The sequence below is a fragment of the Prionailurus bengalensis genome, chromosome E4, assembly GCF_016509475.1.
Source record: "Prionailurus bengalensis isolate Pbe53 chromosome E4, Fcat_Pben_1.1_paternal_pri, whole genome shotgun sequence".
In the NCBI taxonomy this organism is placed as follows: Eukaryota; Metazoa; Chordata; class Mammalia; order Carnivora; family Felidae; genus Prionailurus; species Prionailurus bengalensis.
The window spans coordinates 67973109-67991382 of NC_057360.1; the positions used below are offsets into that span (position 1 = coordinate 67973109).

The window sequence follows — 18274 nt, forward strand, 5'->3', positions numbered from 1 at the left end:
GTATGAGGCCACAAAGGCTTCTGCAGGCCCGAAGGTGGGAAGGGCAAAGGTGCTAACCTCTGGGGCTTGGCTCCCCCCCAGGGGCTGGAGGCCTCCGGGCTGGCGAGGCGGCCCCTGGAGGACGAGGGAAGCCAGATGTTTCCTCCTGCTCCCTCACACGTGGCCCTGACACCCGTCCACCCGCTGGTCCCGCCACCAGCTCCGGAAACAGGAGTAAATAATACGGGGGAGGGGGCCTTGGATGTGTGGGAGGACGTCCCGCGGCTCCGGCCCAGGAGGCACGGGCTTTGGGGCAGGAGGTGATGCCACCAGAGAGGAGGTCGGCGGGAAGGTGAAGCAAAAGTGCTCCCTATCTCCCCCCACCCCCAGCAGAGGCTGGACTCCTCCCTGACTGGCACCGGAGGGAGGGGACACCACAGGGTTGGACGGGGCGGTGGGGGGGGGGGGGGCGGCGCCCAGGACAGGCAGGGAGCGAGAGTCCGCGCCAGGCCCTGGCTCCAGCCCTTTCCGGCCCTCATTGTCCTTGGTGAGAACAGGACACAGTCCGGTTCCCACTGCCAGGCCCCCCAGCTCTGCTCCCCAGGGGCTCGGGAAGGATGTTGGGAAACAAGAGAGAGCCAGAGACAGAGATGCTGAGAGACACAGAGACAGATACAAAGGGGAAAGGTTCAGTCAAAAGCCAGCATTGAAGTCCTTTGTGAGCAGAGAAGGCCCTGGGCCTGGGAACCGTAAAAGAGTGAGAAGCCGGAGGCCCTGCCCCCTCGGGAAGGCCCCTCCACTCCCCTCCTTGACTTAGGGTCACTCACAGGGCCGCCTCCTAAGCAAACAATGGCCGGAACCCTCTGCCGGGCACAGTTGGTGGCACTTAATTGCTCTGCTTCAGGTACCTTTCTTTGCCTTTTCCTCAGGGGGCGGGGCCAAGATGGAGATTGTGCTCCCAAACCCTAGTTCCCCAGTCCCCCAACCCGACCCCCGACCCCCGCCCCCCGGGGGCCACACAGACTGTGCCGGGAACGCTACTTGGCTGGGTTCCTAGAGGACAGAGCCAGGTGCCCCTCATCTCCTGGGGTGACAGCAAAGTGTGGGGCAGCAGGGATCCCCGGAGCCAGCTGTCCCCCCCCTCTTGCCTTCGCACCCACGGGCGTGGGGTGGGGTGGGCGTCGTTCCCTCCAACCCACCCTCTCCCACCTGGGCCTGCCGTTCAACAACTGCCCCCTGGGACACAGGCGCCAGGGGTGCCGCAAGATAAAGAGAAATGGAAAGACATTGGCAGTGTTTACATTTAACAAATTAACACTTCTTTTTTTTAATGTTTATTTATTTTGAGAGCGGGGGAGGGGCAGAGAGAGAGGGACAGAGAATCCCAAGTGGGCGCTGAGCTGCCAGCCCGGACCCCGGTGAGGGGCCCGAGCTCACAGACCCAGAGGTCATGACCTGAGCCCCCCCAGGCGCCCCAAGAAATTAACACTTGGTAACACAAGATTACAACACAATATAATCATGCTAGGAACGATACTGTCACAGGATCTTTAGAAAATTCTCCTTCACGGGGAGCTGCAGGCCCTAGTTGAGAAGGTAAAGTCCTACGGTGACGACACATTCATTGTGCGGTTCTTTCTAGTTTGTGTACATTTGGAAATTCCATAATAACACGTCCAACCACCGTATGGTGAGCACCTTCCTTCCGTTCTGTCAGCGACAGGGTGACTACTGTGGCGCGCTTGGGGAGGACAGCACGAGTCTCGGTCTGAGGCCCTGTGGGGACAGACCTCGGCACACGGCCCTGGGGACCCGTGAGAGCTCTTCTCCGAGAACCCCCTCCTCCAATGAGCCGGGAGAGCAGGGAGGTCCCCGCCCAGGTGAGGGTGAGGCTGTGTGTCCAGAGGCCAGGATCCCACGGAAGAAACCTTCCACATACCCCTTCTCTGGGCCAAGAGCGCCGTGAGGGCTGACCTTGGCTGCTTCACGGGAACTTCTCCCCAGCGAGACTCCCCCCTCCCCTCCTGCCTCAGCCTCCAGTCCCCATTTCCAGCCTCTGTGACTCGGGCCTCCCGACTCGGAGAGTTCAGGTTCTGGACAGTACGTGCAAGTGGAACGGCCTGGGGCTCGAGATCAGCCTGACCTGAGTTCTGGCTCTGGCTTTGACACTTACCAGGAGGGAAGGCCCTTGGGCAAGGCAAGCGACCTCTATGCACCTTCAATTCTGAGGCTGTAAACGGGGGTAATAAAACCGACCTCAAATTGTGGTAACGAGGCCTCGAATTAAATATCGCGGTGGAGGCTCCGCGCAGAGTGCCTGACCCACTAGGCATTCGACGTGCGTTCGCGCGCAGTGACAAGGGCGACCGTCAAGTAGGCATCTGCTGCCTGCCGGTCAGCGTACTTAGTGCCTGATAGATATTCTCCATCTCAGCTCTTGCACCCGAGACCGACCGCCCCAGGCCAAGAGGGAGTACAGCGGCAGGCGGCCTTCACGCTTGACCACCAGCCTGCTTCCTCCCGGGTCTCCAGCCTGCCGGGTGGCCACACTCGCCCGGGCTGCCGCCTGGCCCTCCGCCCGCGGCTCCCCACCGAGGTCAGGAGGAAGCCAAGTGTTGACAGAGGGAGACCCTGCGGATTTGGGACTTGTCAGCCACTACACTTGCATAAGCCGGTTCCTTAAAAATAGATGTTACTTCTACGTATGCACGTCCTACGGCTTCTGTTTCTCTAGAGTCCTGACCAGTACACCCGTTTTAGTGAAATGAAAAGACGTAAAATGAGAGAGAGGCTAACATAACCTGCTCAAGATTACAAGTGCAGGGGCACCTGGTCAGCTCAGTCGCAGCGTGCAATCTTGATCTCAGGGTTGTGGGTTCGAGCCCCACGTTGGGTGTTGGGATGGCTTAACACGTTTAGGGGCACCCGGGTGGCTCAGTGGGTTAAGCGTCTGACTCTTGATGTCGGCTCAGGTCACGATCTCATGCTGATGAGTCTGAGCCTCACACTGGGGCTCTGTGCTGAGGCGTGGAGCCTGCTTGGGATTCTCTCTCTCCTCTCCCTGTGCCCCTCCCCCACTCAAGCTTGCAGGCTCGCGCTCTCTCTCTCTCAAAATAAATAAATAAACTTAAAAAGATTAAATAAATAAAATAAACTCTTTACAAGAACAAAAAAGCATTGAAGGGGGGCTGCAGGCGGCCTCCCAGTTGCCGGCCCCACCCCCGTCTGAACCCCTCTGACCTTGCATTCTTCCCAGCTGGGCCTCCTCGGCCCCCAGTGCCAGGCATGCTTCCCTCTCTTGGCCTTTGCACCTGATGTTCCCACTGCCTGGCCACTCTTCTCCAGGTCGCTCAGGGATCCCGTCCCTCCGGGGACACCTTTCTGAGCACGCGTGTGATCGAGTGTGTTCCTCGTGCTTCCGCCCCTGGCCTCGCCCGTGTTCCCTTCACGGTAGGTCTCGTTATTTGATACGTTACATATTTATGTGTTTCTCGTCCGTCTCCCACCACCTCACCGAGGCAGGCAATTTATCCGTTTTCATTGAATGCTTCATCGAAAGCGGGGAATTTGCCTGGTTTGTCCCCTAGAACGGGGCCTGACGCGGAACAGGTGCCTGGCACACATTTGTTACCTCTGTTCAAGCTTCTCTTAGCAACACGCCATTGTTGCATTCCGGCCCTTTGCTGAAACTCCCCCTCCCCCCCCACATCAGTTCCAGACTGATGAGTCCCCAGGATCAGCCTCCCTCAGGCCAGCCTCTTCCCCACCCCCTCCTGCTCTGGGAAACCCTGACTCAGCCAGGCCCTCCACCTCTGGTCTACCATTTCCCCTCAGGCCTGGCTACGGTGTGGCGGGGTGTGTGTTTTTGTTAATGACACGGGTGTCTGTCCTGTGGCCTCTGTGCGACTGTGGGGGCCCTCGGGTCAGGCACGGAGGCAACACAGCCTGACTAACTGGAACCTTCCCCAAGGACCCAGTAATCAGCATGGCACCTGTGGGCACCCAGTGTTCTTGGGGTGGAGCTGCTGACCTGAGGGACCGACACCCTGTCCCACGACACCAGTACTTTGAAGCCATCTCTAGTAGCCTGGCGTGGCCTGCTTTTCCGGCCTCGTCTCCTGCCACGCCCCCACGAAGCGGTCTCCGTCCAAAACACAGTCACCAAGAGTCACTGCCCGTGAACTCTCGCATCTGGGCCTTTGTTCAGGGTTCCCCGGGGCCGTGGATGCCACCCCACCGCCACCCGCCCGCCTGGCCATCTTCCTGGTATCGACTGGGGGCTTTGGGGCCTCCGTGTAGCCTCCCCCCTGGCGGTCAACCCCCCTCTGTGTGGTGTGGGATTCTGTACTGTTGGCTGAGGACGTCGTCTTCCTCTGATACCAAAGCTGAGAGCCGCCGCGAACATGAGCTTAGCCACTCACAGAAGGAGCTTCCCTCAGAAGATGGCAGGGAGTCTAGGGAGGCTAGGGGTGCGTCCTCGGCCCTGACAGGTGACTCACGACCAGAGGGCCTAACACCCCACGCAGGCTTCCCAGACTCTGCGCACGGGTGTCAGCAGCCTCCTGTGTCACCTCCCTTTATCCTACCACAGAGGACCAATGATTGGTTCCATTATTTAGGGGGGGAACCTAAGGCTCAGAAAAGTATGTTCCTTGCCCAAGGTCATATAGCTAAGTAAAAGAAAGAGCAAGGACCCAACCGCATGACAGCCAAGCTCTAAAACCCCAGACTTTCAAGTGCCAGGGCGCACTGCCTCTCGCACCCTGCCACAGTCACACGCGCGCTGTCCTTCTGTGGCAGGAGAGGAGTGATGATCTTCAAAAAGATTGAAGATGAGGAGTTGGACCATAAGACTCTGCTGGCGTTTGTCCCCTGCCATCCAAGGCCAAGGACCCCGTGTCTGGCAGGTGGGAGTCTCTGGAGTGGTTCCATTCGACGGGACCAGGAAAGCCGGGTCAGTTTCCCTGGAGGCCATCAAATGTTAACCTGTCCTTGCCTCTGGCCCTCATCTGACATCTACAGAAGCCCTTGCTGGGTTTCTTACATGGTGCTCCGACCGTCCCGGAGCTGCGCTGTCCCCGGGCAGGCCATGCAGGGAAATAAAGACATGGCCAGTGTCACCGGTCAGACTCTGGGCACTCAGAGCAGGAGCACAGGGGCTAAACATGCAACCCTAGAGGGCGTGAAACTTGAATTAAACACAGAGAAATATGTACGCACATTTTCTTGTGCACATTTAGGGTTTCCATTGGTCACTTTTTTTTTTTTTAATGCACTGGGAATTGATTTTGGGGTAAGGTATGAGGTTGAAATCTAACAATGTACTTTGCAAATGGTTCTCAACCTGTCCCTCTCCCTCGCTTGCTTGAATTGCTGTGTTTATCCCATGCTAAATTGGCATACATGTTTCTTATTTTTATTTTTTTGAGAGGAGGGGGAGGGGCAGAGAAAGAGGGAGAGAGAGAATCCCAAGCAGGCTCAGCACTGTCAGCACAGAGCCCGATGCGGGTCTCAAACCCGTGAGATTGTGACCTGAGCTGACATCAAGAGTCAGACGCTTAACCGACTGAGCCACCCAGGCGCCCCTAAATTGGTATCTTTTTTATGTATTTCTTCACTTTTTATTTCCTTCCATTGGTCTAGGGAGAGAAGTGTTATATTGCAGTGGCAGAGTTTCCAAGCTCTGAAGTCAGATTATGTGGGTTTTGCCTCGGTTTCCTCATCTGTGAAATGGAGATAATACCAGCACCTGCTGCGTACGGTGACCAGGAAGATTGAACGAGATAACGCCCGTAAAGTACTCATTACAGTGCCTGAAGGCAATCAATCAGTGACTGTCAGCTGCCACGGTGATCCCTCTCTGTCCCTTCCTGTACCAGTAACCAGGAAGGTGAAAGCACGAAGCGCACAGCTTTGAGTCCGATGGCACAGCTCTGCCACTCGCTATTTTCAGGACCTTGGGCAAGTTACTTACCATTTACCATCTGTCTGTTCTAGTTTCCTCATTTAAACTTGGGGGTGTAAAAGTACCTACTGCCGCTGTGAAAATTAAATATAACAATGTCCCACAGGGCAGGCCATGTAATAGCCCTTCGATGAATTTTTATTCTGCTGCCGATGATCATTATGATATTATAATTTGTTATCTGTCTTTATGTGTCGTAGGACAAGCCCTATCTTTCCCCAAAAACTGTTGTGGGGAGTGGCAATCTTTCAGGGCCAGGTCTCCCGTGGGTGAACAAACAGAATTTCTGGATCTACATTGCTGATGCCCAGCCCCTGGACTGTGCCGGAAGTCACTGCGACTAGTGAGGTCTTGAGTGAGTGACCAGTAGGATTTTGGGTGAAATTGGGAAGCAGGTGGGGTGTGGCTTTGAAGTGCATACAGCAAGTTGGTAAAAGTGTTTTTATTTTGTCTTAATTGTTTACGTTAACAAAGGAATTTGCATAGTTTAAAAAGCCAACTAGTTTTACAAGGCACTTAATGCAAAATACCAGTCCCCTGTGCCTATTCTCCTGTTCACCTTACCTGCTGCCCTCTAAGTCACTGCTGGGACTCTTGGCTGCTTCCTTTGGTACACCTCCTATTTGTTAGTAATGTGCTCATATTAATATTTCTTTTCTTCCATTTTAGATCTAATTAATTGACCACCTTCCATGGATGATGAGGATATGGTTCTCTTTATTCATGACCTTTCTAATACACTCCCCTCCCCCACCCTCTCAATTCAACTATATCCCGATGTTTGCTTAACTCAGTATTCAGTGTTTACATTATTAGGGCTGTGAAAATAGTCTTCACAGCTGAGTTATATAACGTCTGTACTAAGACTCTGCGAATCTGTAAAAATCTGCTTTTGTTAATTAACATCAAGGACATGAGCCTGAGAAATTTTGCTCTCTGAAATGGCTCAGTCATGAACTTTACAGTTTGAAACCAGTGAGACTGGAACACCCGCCCTGGGGGGGGGGGGGGGGGCGGGCGGGCGCTGAGCCTGGCAGATTACTTTGACCCAGAGAAGCAGCCTCAATTTCCAACCTCTGTGCAAAGCTTCAGATCTGGGGGTCTGGACACAAATTCTACATTTCTCTTAATTATGTAGTTATCTCTTATGAAATTCTCTACAATTCGTTATCTTTGTTAAGGTCAGGCTTCGGGCAGGGTAAAGATAGGAGTCAGAGGCTAAAAAATTTTAGCAAAGGCTTTATTGGGAACTAAGGTCTCGGGCCAGGTTCCGTGACTCAGGGAGAGAGAGAGAGAGAGAGAGGAGTCAGGGAAGTCGCGCCCGGGGGTGGTGGGATAGGGTTTTTAAGCTGCAGCGGTTCCCGGTTTAGCTTCCGGGGGGCCTTTTTCGCGCCAGGTGGACTCAGTCCACCTCTCGGTCCAGGCTTGCTGATTCCATCACTTACATTCACGCTTAGCCCGCACATATCAGAAACGCTGCTTCTTTAAATATTACCTGAACTCGGTCCTTTCCCATATCCTGTAATGACCCTGTTGCCCCTGTATGATGAGGGGCCCGCAGTTCCTCCCGTGTGTGCTCTCTGGCAGCTGCGTGCTGATAACCCTAACTCTGCTCAGCTACTGTTCTGTCCGGAGAGGGCTTGGCCAGGCTCTTATCCATTCTCTTTCCTTTGTGAGTCTTTCCCCTGATGTTGATAACCGCCCGCCTCTTCTTTTACTCTATATACCTACCATGAATTCATCCCTAAAACTCTTTATGTGATGTATTCACCTTCTCTCAATACCTTAAACTCATCAGGTAATTCCTGTCCGCACACTTTTTTCCGAAAGACACCCCTCCCCATCCCGCACCCCGCCCCAGAGCCCCTCTTCCTCTAGCTAGCTCCAAGCTGCACTGGCGCTCCCTGCGTCTCTCCATTAAATTATGACCACTTCTGTTCTAACACCCATCTCACGGCATCATGGTCAGTTGCGAATGCATCTGCACTGGGGCGAGTGTCTTGACATCTCTGTTTCTCCAAAGTCTGTCGCGGTGATCAGGTAACGTTCGAGTGAAGGAAAGAATGAGTGAATAAATGGGATTTCTGTGCAGAAGTTTAAGGGGGACGAGATTACATTCCCATCTTCTTGCAAACGTTTGAAGGTGTCCTCAGCAGGACGCCAGCTTCGAGCGGGGTCCTGGGGGACAGAAGCTGCACCGAAGCCCCTGCGGACTCAGGCCACAGTCCAAAGTCGGAAGCTCAGCGAAACTCACCCTGCGCTCAGGCGGCCGCCGCGCCCAATCGCGGCCGCGAGAACTACAACTCCCAGAAGGCCGCGCGGAGGCACCGCCTAGGGGACTACAACTCCCAGAAAGCCGCGCGAACCGAGAGGCCTTCGGGACGCGGACGTCGGGGCCGCGCCGGGTTCGGGAGAAGCGGGCGGAGGTGAGTGCGGGTTGAGGGGCGAAAGCGGGGGGCGAGCCGGACGGTCCCGGCGGCGGAGCGGCCGTGCGGCAGCTGGAACGGAGGGCGGGTGGGGGAGGACGGAGACTCGGACTCGGACGACCGGGGGGGGGGGGAGCGGGGCGGGCGGGAGGGAGCGTGAGCCGTGCCTTCTCTTCCCGCAGTGCCCATGACGAAGCTAGCGCAGTGGCTTTGGGGACTGGCGCTCCTGGGCTGCACCTGGGCGGCGCTGGCCACGGGAGCCCTGGGCCTGGAGCTGCCGTCGGCATGCCGGGAGGTCCTGTGGCCACTGCCGGCCTACCTGCTGGTGTCCGCCGGCTGCTACGCCCTGGGCACTGTGGGCTATCGCGTGGCCACTTTTCACGACTGCGAGGACGCCGCCCGCGAGCTGCAGAGCCAGATCCAGGAGGCGCGAGCCGACTTAGCCCGCAGGGGGATGCGCTTCTGACACCCTAACCCCATTCCCACCCGACAGCCTTTCCTCCCGTCGCCCATTAAAGAGCTTATTTTCTAACTCGGTTTAGTTTGAGTGTGGACGGTGGGGCTGGGGACTCTGTGCACCGGCTGTGGAGGAGGGACAGTCAGGCGAGCCACCGTCCTGAGGTCGTCTCAGCTTCATCTTCGCATCCTTGCTTGAGGTCCTCCTTTTTGCTCCAAAGGAGGCACAGACCGAAAGATCTCTCAGGAAGGACACGCCATTTCACTCTCTTGGTCCTTTCGACCTTGTTGGCCATGTCAGGAAGTACTTCCTGAAGTCTGATTTCTGTTCTTCATAGCATCCAAGCTGTGTTCTTTGAAGGTCTTCCTAGGTCTTTCCAACTTCGGGGTTCCTTCAAATACCTCTTCTGAGCCAGCCCTACCAGTCCAAGAACAGCTGTGGATCAAGCACCGTGTCTCTACCGTCACCAACCAGGCAGGTTGAGAATCACCAAATAGAGACTCAGCTTTGATGGGCAGGGGTAGCGAACGATTTATTTTAAGGCACATTCTAAAGATTGCACCCCAACCTCCACAATTAAAAAATATAATCTGTAAAAAATAAGTGATTCATCTCCCAAGTCCCAGCTAGTATTCCAAGCAAAACACTTTCTTTGGCCCCTTAATTCTCACAGTTGTCCTTTTCTTTCCCGCAACCTCCTGCACTCATGGAGCTGGTCAGCAGAAGCAGCTGAGTCAAGGAACTGTCTTTGGTGGCAAGTTGGCATTAAGGTGCCCAGTGGTCAGGCGAACTGCGTCAGGTTTGCAGGAGCGGATAGTTCCTGTCTTGCCCCTGGGAGTACTTCCAGAAAAGCCAGAAGCGAATGAAGCTGGTGAGGATCCCCGGCACGTTGGGCACCTGAGACCGCAAGTTGCTGTGAGCAGAGGAGCGGGTTTTCCCCCCGGCACACCTGTCACCCGTCCCTCTCGGTTCTGCTTACCATGATGTAGGGGTCACGTAGCTGAAACCCATAGAGGGTCCAGGAGGCAGAGGTGAGGAGGGTGGCAATGGTGAGTGAGAAGGAGAGGCGTTGGGTTGATTTAGTCTGAATGACCTTGGCCTTCGGAAAAAGGATAAAAGACACTCCTGTCCCAGGCACACAGCAAAGCTCCTACTTGTCTAAGGATTTCCTCAGGAGAAAGGTCAAACATCCTCTCTAATCTCCGTTACCTAACCTTTGCCTCCTGCCTCCCACTCACCTACCTCTACTGCCCTGTCTTCCAGGGTTTGGGTCTTCCCTTCCTTTGGAGTGTAAGTTACGGTCTTAGGTCCCCCACTTCCCCGGACAGCCCCCACTCACCAAGTCGGCCAGTGGTGACAGGTACATACTGATGGTGAAGGTACTGCAGAAGAGACCCAGCTGCTGAAGCCGGGCCTCCGGGCTGGGCACCAGGAGCCAAAAGTAGCCGAAACCCAGGACAAGGACCCCCAGCAGGGTTGCGGTCTGAAGGAGCATGGGACGCTGCAGGGGAGAGAGCAGCCTTATGGCTAGCTGTTCCAGGAGCTTCTCTGACTCCCCTGCTGGAATGGGTCCATCCTGCTCTCTGCGAGGCTCCCGTGGGGGAGCCGACCTTCATCCCGGCCTCCAGTATTGCACCTGTCACAGCCCTTTCCCCACCAGTGCTGAACACATGTCTGATCCACCCACATCACCAGTGGTTTCTATAGGAGAAGGTATCTTTTGTGTGTGATCTTGGTACACACAGTGGGAACTTAATACATGTTGGTGTGAGTTGGGGAGGGAGAGCTAATCAACCCATTTCTCAGCCACTGGCCCTGGCTCTCAAGGAACTATCAGAGATAACGCCCCTTCCCCTCAGTGTGTTGGGCAGCAAGTCACCATCAGGCTAGGCAGAAACACCAGTTTGCCAGAAATGGGGCCGCGGTGGAGGAGGGGGTGCTGCTCAGTGTGTGAGTCTCAGGCTGGGCCTCACGGAGGACTTCAAGCCTGGAGGAGCCTTCCAGGAAAAGGTGGCAGTGCCAGCCTGTCATAATCTTCTAGGAAGCAGTGTTTACCCTGCCAGCAAGGCAGGGCGTGCAGCAGAGAGGTGGGTCCAGGGGAGGGCCTCTACCTTCCGAGGGCAGTAGTGCAGATACACCGAGATATACAGGGTCTGAAGCACAGCGCCCGTGGCGTTGACGAAGATTAGGGTCCCGTCACCCTTCAAGGCCCCGTAACTCAGCCAGCTCAGGTTGCTGCAGGGTGGACAGGAGGGCCATTCCCCACGGAGGTGAGGATGGGAGGGGGACCCCAGGGGCCCCTACAACGTTCTTCCTCCCCCTCCCCCTCCCTCAGACAGCCTTTCCCGCCGCAAACGTCGCCCCTCTCACTTGATGTCCGTGGTGAGAAAGGGCAGGAACTGGACACTGTCCACGCTCCGGGTCATCCGCATGTGCCTGAGGTCCGAGCTGTAACGGGGCCCCGAAAGCAGGGGTGAGAGACGGGAAGGGAGAAGCAGCCTGCTGGGGAATCTAGACCCCCCCGATGCCTGTCGTCCCCGGACCACTGCAGGTCCCGGCCCCACCCTCAGCTCTCTGGACTCTCCCTCAAGTGCCCAGCCTCGCCCTTGGGCCCCGGATCCCTCAACCCGAATCCACTTTGACCCGGGTTTCGGACGCAGCTTGGGGCTGCAGCCACGTCTCTGTCCCCTCTCTGTCCCTTCCTGTCTTCCAGGTCCTGCCCCAGCCTAGCCCGGCCGCGCTCTCACAGGCCGGTGGAGTACATGATGAGGGTGAAGAGCACGCAAGCTCCGGAAAGGAGCGAGTCGGCGACGCCGCCCGCCTCCATCTCCCCCTGGGTCGGATCCTGAGCCCCGCGCGACCGTCAACTAGCTGGGCCGGCAGCCCGCGCCGCGGAGCCCCGCCCCTGCCCCCGAGGCCCCGCCCTCGCGCGGCGCCGTGCGCCGGAAGTGGGTCGGCAGCCCCGCCCGCTCCAGCGGCGCGCCGGAACTGGGCCCCGCCCCCCGAGGGCCAGGCCCCGCCCCTGCTGGCCTGCTCGGAAGCCGTCCTCCGGGTCACGCGGGTGACGGCGGGTCCCGCCGGTCGCGCTCGGCCTGCCCCTCGGCCCGCCCGGACCCCAGCCTCCACCCTCTTGCCGACGTGGCCGACCTCAAATCAAAGCTTCTGGGCCCTTCCCGCCCGGAGCTCCGGCTCACAACCGCACCTGCCCAGGGCTTGAGAGGTTTCCCCCTTTGTTGAAGCCTCTTCCCAGGGTCTCCCCTCCATGAGTGGGCTTGCCAGGAATCACCGGTCTGTCAGGTGCCCTCCGCCTTCAGCCACACGGCCAACCTTGCGTGATGTGGCCCACCCGCCCAAGCGCCCGTCACTGACCCCCTAGGCCAACCCACAGGAACTTTCCTGCGGCCTCCCACGCCCCGCTGCTTGGGCTGTGCTGGGCTGTGCGCCCAGGCCGCGTTCCCCCGAGCACCCACCTGCACCAGCACCCGCACGGTTCCCGCCAAACCCCAGAGCCTCGGGAGCGCGAGGGGGCAGGGGATGGGAAGAACTTCCAGAGTGGGGTGCAGCCCGGAGCCCCAGAAAATCCTCAGACGGGGAAGCACCCCAGCCTCTGGTGATGGTAGGGGGGTCCTAAGTTAGGATGGAGGAGCAGAGAAGTATGTCCAAATAAACACGTTGTTTTATTATTTGTATAAAAAAAAGTCCAGTTGTAGAAATCACAGACACACATCAAGTTTATATACAGATCCTGTCCACGTGGGCCCTGCCCCTACACCTAAACTCTAGACACAGGTTGGCACAGCCCCCCTGCTGGCACAGCTCTGCGGAGTGCTACCCTCAGATGGGAGAGGACGGGACGCAGTGCTTGGCTGCAGCCCTCTCCCCGGCAGCTCCAAAGACTTCCGGAAGTCTTGGGGAGATGCTGGATCAGCCCAAGCGCGCTGCCTCTCCCGTCTCTGGTTCCCAGGCATGAAACTGTCTCACACTCCTCCTGCAGCCAGTGCCTCTGGGCATCCTGGCTCTCTCTGGAGGAGCATCTTTGCCAAGCTCAGTGTCCATCCGTATGACCGCAGGCTCCCTCCAGCTCGGCCTTCTCAAGAGGCCACATCCTGCACAGCTTGTTCCTTTGGCTTAAGGGCAGAAATGGTGGGGGAAGGCCTATCCCCACTCCCCTGTCCATCCCTCGAGGTGGAGGCAGTGATGGCACTACCAGGCTTGCCGACCCCCTTTGGGTTGAAACTCTTGATACCCGTTTTGAGGCTGCTGGAAGGCAGCTTGTGCATGTGGTGGGAATGGTTCCCAGGAGGACTGGGGCCGTGGGAGGGGTCCCCGAACAGGTGAGGGTGCCCATCCTGCCTCCTCGGCCCAGTTCTAAATCCTCAGGCCAGGTGTGGCCTATGTCTTCATGGGGTTTGCAGCAGCAGGAGCGGCAGAAGCAGCACAGCCCAGGCAAGTGGGAAGAGGCGGGGGGCAGCGCTGTGCCCGATGCTGTGTAGGACCTGTACCTCTGGGTCATCTGCAAGATGAGAGGGCGGAAGCCCCCAAGGTGAGTGGCCCTACTGCTGGCTCTGGCCCTCAGCTCAGCACGGTTTCCCCAGTCCCTGCCTGGCAAGGAAGCCACGTCCTGTACCCAACCTCTTTAAGCAGACCCCCTCTGTGCCCCAGGCCCAATTTTCTCTGGCTACTTACCTGCTGGAAGTCTCTTTTCCTGTGGATTGACATGGGCCTGAGGACTGGGAGCTGAAAGGCAAGGATCGTAGTGGGTCAGGTGCCATGCCGGGGTGGGGGGGCGGGGCTCACGGGCGGCGGCAGGCTGGGCCGTTGGTGGCACTTCCCTGCCATCCCGGCTCACTAGCCCAGGATCAGCAAAGAGGTGCGGGAAGGAGGCCCACAGGGCTCTGACACTCACTGATTTTGCCACTGACGATCACCTTCAACCTCAAGCACTGGTCTTCCTGGTGGTGGATGGGTTTGGCTGCAAGATAAACCCACAGAGTGTTAAGGGAGGAACCTCTGTTGGAAGAAATCACAAGTGCAAACTTCTCCGCCTCTTTTTTCCCCGGCCCCGCTCATTCGAGCCCCTCGCTTCCCACTCATCTTTCATTCCCACCTTCCTTCCTTTGCCCGCTTCCTGCTTCCTGCTCAACCTCCCATTGTCCGGGATGACCCTTGGTTTTGGAGGCGGTGCTGAAAGGAGCACGGCCTTTCCCTCACTGCTCCCAGCCTGGAGTTGGCCGAGGCCGTCACGATATGCTCCCCTGCCTGGTATTCTCCCTGTCCAGGCCCCAGTGACAAGGCGAGGCCTGGATCCATTCTACACACAGCTGATTTTCTAACTCCTGAATCCACCAGCGCCTTCGGCAGAGTCCAAACTCCTTAGCACTTCCTGGGCCGCCGTGACATGTGGTGTGTGCCCCGTCCCCTCCGCCCCTCCAAGCTGACCTCTCCCCACGCGCAGTGTCCCTCCTACTTCAGACTCGACCATATGGCGTCCCCTGAAGATGTCCTGCACCCATTGCACATGTCCCCTCGTGCCCGGCCAACTCCTCGGCTTGTCCTAAGCTCTTGGGTCCTCATCCCCAGGAACCCTTCTCTGAGTCTCCTGAGCCTGGCAGGCACCCAGGTCGTTTTCCCAAGGCCCCTGTGCCCATATCTTCATACCACATCGTTCTAACGGTCCGTTCACCTATGTGTGTTGCTTTCTAGCTTTCCGGGCTACAGGGACCCTGCAGCGTTTTATTGATCTCTGTGCCTGCGGTGCCAGGCAGAGTGCCCAGTACACAGAAGCTCATACCACGTGTGTAACGTGAGTGGATTAAAACAAGTCAGGATCGGAAGGGCCGTGTGTGGCTTCGTACTGAGCACGTGCGTCACACCCGCTGCGTCCCTGTGTGGCCCGTGCGCGCGCCCGGGGGACTCACAGATGTAGTAGTAGCTGTGTCCCTCTTTGAACTCCTTGCCCAGGGTGAAGGGCGTGAAGCGCTGGAACTTCTCCGACAGCTTCTCCGGGCCGTGCCTGGCGCTCGGCTGGTTGCACTGCCAGCGGACCTGGTCCCTGGACTGGGGTTGGCACAGCTGGTACTGCTCACGCTCCACCAGATACAGGGTGTACCGCTCCATGGCGGCGGCCGCCACGGTGTCGTCCTCGTAATGCGGGCAGATGATGTCCAGGTAGTCATTGAGCCGGACGTGTACTGTGTAGTCCTCGCTCCGGAACCTGTTCCCGGAGCGGGAGGCAACAGACGGTCACTCAGAGGCCAGGCTCCAGGACAGAGCCGCGGGCCTGCCAGGGTCTACCTGGCCCCCCACGGAGATTTCTGAACAGCCTCAACTCCCAGTATTTTCTGCCCTTGACCTCTCCAGTGTCTTCTCACCACCTTCGAACGTGCCACCCCCCTCACTGCGTCCGTCCTCTAAATTGCATCCGCCTGGCATCCTTCAGGTGCCCGACCGCTTCCCGTAACCCCCGGGGGTTTGCCCAAGGAAGGGCTTCTGAGTGTGTCCTTAGCTCACTCACCACTTCCCCAAATCTGTGCTCCCGGCTGCTCTTCTCCAGCCCCGCCTGGGACCCAGCCCGCGACGCCCTCCCAACCGGAGAGCCGCGCTCAGCCCCAGCACAGCTGCGGCGGGGCCGCCCGCGCCCTCGCCCGTGCCCCCGGGGCGCGTTCACACTCGTCGGCTTCACTTCCGCCCCCGGCACACCAGGCCGGCACACACTCCCGGATCCGCCACTCTAGCGCCTCCTTGTCCGCTCCTCCCAAAGCATCCCAGGCCTCCCCGTCCATCGCCAAAGACACGCTCGCACCTCCGCGGAAGGAGCTCCAGAAACGCTGGGGCTCTCGGCCCGGCGGAGGCCGCCCCAGGTGCGGCCAGCGCCCTCCCCGGGGCCCCTGCGGCTCCGGCCCGGCTCCGCCCTCCGGCCCCAGACACCTGGCTCCAGGCGCCGCGGGGAGGGGTCCGGGCGGGGGAGGGGCCTCCCACCCGCCCCCCACCCCCCCCAGCCGGTCGGCCCCTCCGGATTCCCCCGGCGCGGCCGGCCGCCAACCCGCTTCAAACCCGGGCCCCGGCACGGGTGGGGGAGGGGCAAGAGCTGGGCCGAGCGGCCTGGTCGGGGTGGGGGTGGGGGTGGCACCCCCTGCCCGGTCGGCGGGCGCCCTCGGAGGCCCGGCCTGGGGGCGGCGAGCACCCGGGCCCCTCCCCCACCGGGGAGGGGGAGGAGGAGAGCGCCAGTGAGGGAGAGGCTTTTAAAATTCCTCTCTGGAGAGATAAACATAGAAGCCATTTCAGAACAGGTATTTCAGCTCTGGGCCTGGCGTCTTTCCCCCATTCCCGTGACGGGCACTGACTCATTCCTCTTCCACCTCCGCCACCCGCCCCAGCACTCCTGAGAACCTGTGAAAATCTACCTGGTCAGAGGCGGCCGGCCCCCAGGACCTCAGGGCCAGGGCTTGCCCCGGGCACAGTCCTCCAGGCCCGGGAAGCCGGCGCCGGCCCCTCCAGCGCCCAGGAGCCCAGCGCCCGGCTCGCAGCAGCCCCGCCCTCCCGCCCGGGGCCTGGAGATCCCGCTCCGGCCCACCGCCCTGAGTCACCCAAGCCAGCCCCACACCCACCCAGCTCAGGGCCACCTCGTCTGTGCCTGCGAGCCGAGCCGGGCCTGGCTCGGCCCCTGTGCACTCCACTCTGGCTGGTTTCTCTTTAGTCCTGGGTATGGGAGGGTGTGTGTGTGTGTGTGTGTGTGTGTGGCCAGATGGACAGGGCAGAAGCTGTGCTTGGTGGGGGCACCCATTATCCCCCTCCTGGGGGTCCAATCTGTTCCACTTAGCACTCCTTCGACTCTGGCTCTCCGTCTGGGAAAGGGGGGCAAGCGGCGTCAGGGAAGGCGGGGAGGGGGGGCAAGGAAGAGGCTCCTTCCTGAAAGAGAGGAAACCTGGGAGCTTGGGAACGGAAAAGGCCAGGGTCCCCCCCTCCCTACTCATGGCTTCCTGTCCCCTCCTCCTCCTTCAGCCAACACCTGGCATGGGCATAAACAGGGACTTTGCTCTCTCCCACTAGGGCGAGACTGGGTCAAGGAAGTACAGAGCAGGCAGGTGGGAGCAGCAGCCGGTGGGGAGGGCCGACATTAGGGCTGCCCCTGATGCCGAAGGGCAAGAGGGCATTGCCTCCTGGGCTTGGCAGCAGCTGGCAGTTCCCTCCTGCCCCACAAGCCACAGCCTCCAGACCCCCCACCAGGCAGCACTGCCACAGGGTCAGAGGAAGCTGGCACCACGGATTTCTCAAGCGGAGTGGGGGGCGGGCATGCAAGGGCTGGGGGTGGCCAAGCTGAGCGTTTATCCTGACCGGAGCTGCCCAGCCCTCCTCCCCCTGCTCCGCCCTACCCACCTCTTGTGTTTTCCCACAAATATTGTTCCCGTAACTTCAGAAAACTCAAGGGCAAGAACAAAGGGTCCAATAGGGCTTCTCCCTCCCAGGGCCATTTGCCTCCTAGCCCTAAACCTGCCCAGGATGAGTTAACTCCTTCCTGCCCAGAGCCCCAAGTAACCCTTTTAACCCCTTCCATTCCTTCTGAACCTTTCCCATGACCTCCCTCCTCCCATCTCTTAATCTCATAAACAGGTGACTCCCTCAGCCTACTACACAAGGCATGCGCCCCACTCATGCCACCTCAAAGGTTCCCTTGTGTGTGGAGGGGAGCTTTCCAGGGTCATCCTAAATACGGAGTGCACAAGCTTGAAGCCAGAAGGCCAGGCCCCTCCTGAGGGGTCCTTCCAGGATTACGGTGAACATTCTGCTTACTCCCCATGTCACATCAGGCACCTATCTGTGTGGGCAGACGTCCAAGCGACAAGAGGCACAGAGGCTTTTGTCGTGGAAGGGCCTAGAACGAGAGCCGTCGGCGCCAGGGAGGGTGGTCCAGGCTGGAGGCAGGAAGTGTTCAGCAAGGGTCCCTCACTTCAGAGTTAACAGGGGGCCAGGGGGGGTGGAAAGGAAGGGCAGAGAGAACCCAGTGCAAGTAACTGGCAGGCAGGCTCCTGCCCAGGGCTGGGGTACTCCTAGTTATGTCCCAGTTACCGGGGAGAAGCGAGGGGAAGAAACTCCACGGGATCCCTCCCGCCTCTGGTCACGGCCCCAAGACTCAGGTCAGGGGCTGGCCGGGGCAGTTAACCGGGCCACGGTGGGGGTGGGGGTGGGCAGTGCCAGCCGGGCGCCCGGGCTGCCGGGCGGAGACTCGGGGCTTACTTGGGGTTTGAACTGTTCCAGAAGACGGTGTGGCGGTCAGCAGCGGCCAGACTGCAGCACAGGCCCAAGAGCGGGGCCCAGAGGAACTCCATAGCTGGGGGCCTGGCCAGGCCGGGCGAGGACGAGGGGCTCCTCGGGGTCCGGGTTCCCGCGGGCTGTCTCGGCGGCGCAGTCGGCACCGCGCACAGCTCTGGCCCCTCCGCCCGGCGACTC

General features: G+C 59.0%; 3 protein-coding genes across 5 annotated transcripts; 1 reads left to right on the forward strand and 2 right to left on the reverse strand.

The window, feature by feature from the left end:
- The first annotated feature begins 8273 nt into the window (after positions 1–8273).
- DPM3 (dolichyl-phosphate mannosyltransferase subunit 3, regulatory) lies at positions 8274–8902 on the forward strand. The gene is made up of 2 exons (XM_043568965.1): positions 8274–8370; positions 8553–8902. The coding sequence occupies exon 2, from the start codon at positions 8558–8560 to the stop codon at positions 8834–8836; it is 279 nt and encodes a 92-aa protein (XP_043424900.1). The 5' UTR covers positions 8274–8370; positions 8553–8557; the 3' UTR covers positions 8837–8902.
- Positions 8903–9333: 431 nt separating this feature from the next.
- Positions 9334–11735, reverse strand: SLC50A1 (solute carrier family 50 member 1). Of its 3 annotated transcripts, none has more exons than XM_043568960.1 (6): positions 11575–11735; positions 11198–11275; positions 10939–11062; positions 10167–10328; positions 9807–9926; positions 9334–9724 (listed from the first exon to the last, which is right to left on the reverse strand). In XM_043568960.1, the coding sequence occupies exons 1-6, from the start codon at positions 11652–11654 to the stop codon at positions 9623–9625; spliced, it is 666 nt and encodes a 221-aa protein (XP_043424895.1). In that variant the 5' UTR covers positions 11655–11735; the 3' UTR covers positions 9334–9622. The 3 variants fall into 3 exon arrangements, with proteins under 3 accessions (XP_043424895.1, XP_043424896.1, XP_043424897.1); XM_043568961.1 differs by having other exon boundaries at positions 11590–11729; XM_043568962.1 differs by lacking the exon at positions 10167–10328 and having other exon boundaries at positions 11575–11733.
- Positions 11736–12485: 750 nt separating this feature from the next.
- Positions 12486–18274, reverse strand: EFNA1 (ephrin A1). The gene is made up of 5 exons (XM_043568963.1): positions 18062–18274; positions 14746–15041; positions 13734–13799; positions 13514–13564; positions 12486–13340 (listed from the first exon to the last, which is right to left on the reverse strand). The coding sequence occupies exons 1-5, from the start codon at positions 18151–18153 to the stop codon at positions 13228–13230; spliced, it is 618 nt and encodes a 205-aa protein (XP_043424898.1). The 5' UTR covers positions 18154–18274; the 3' UTR covers positions 12486–13227.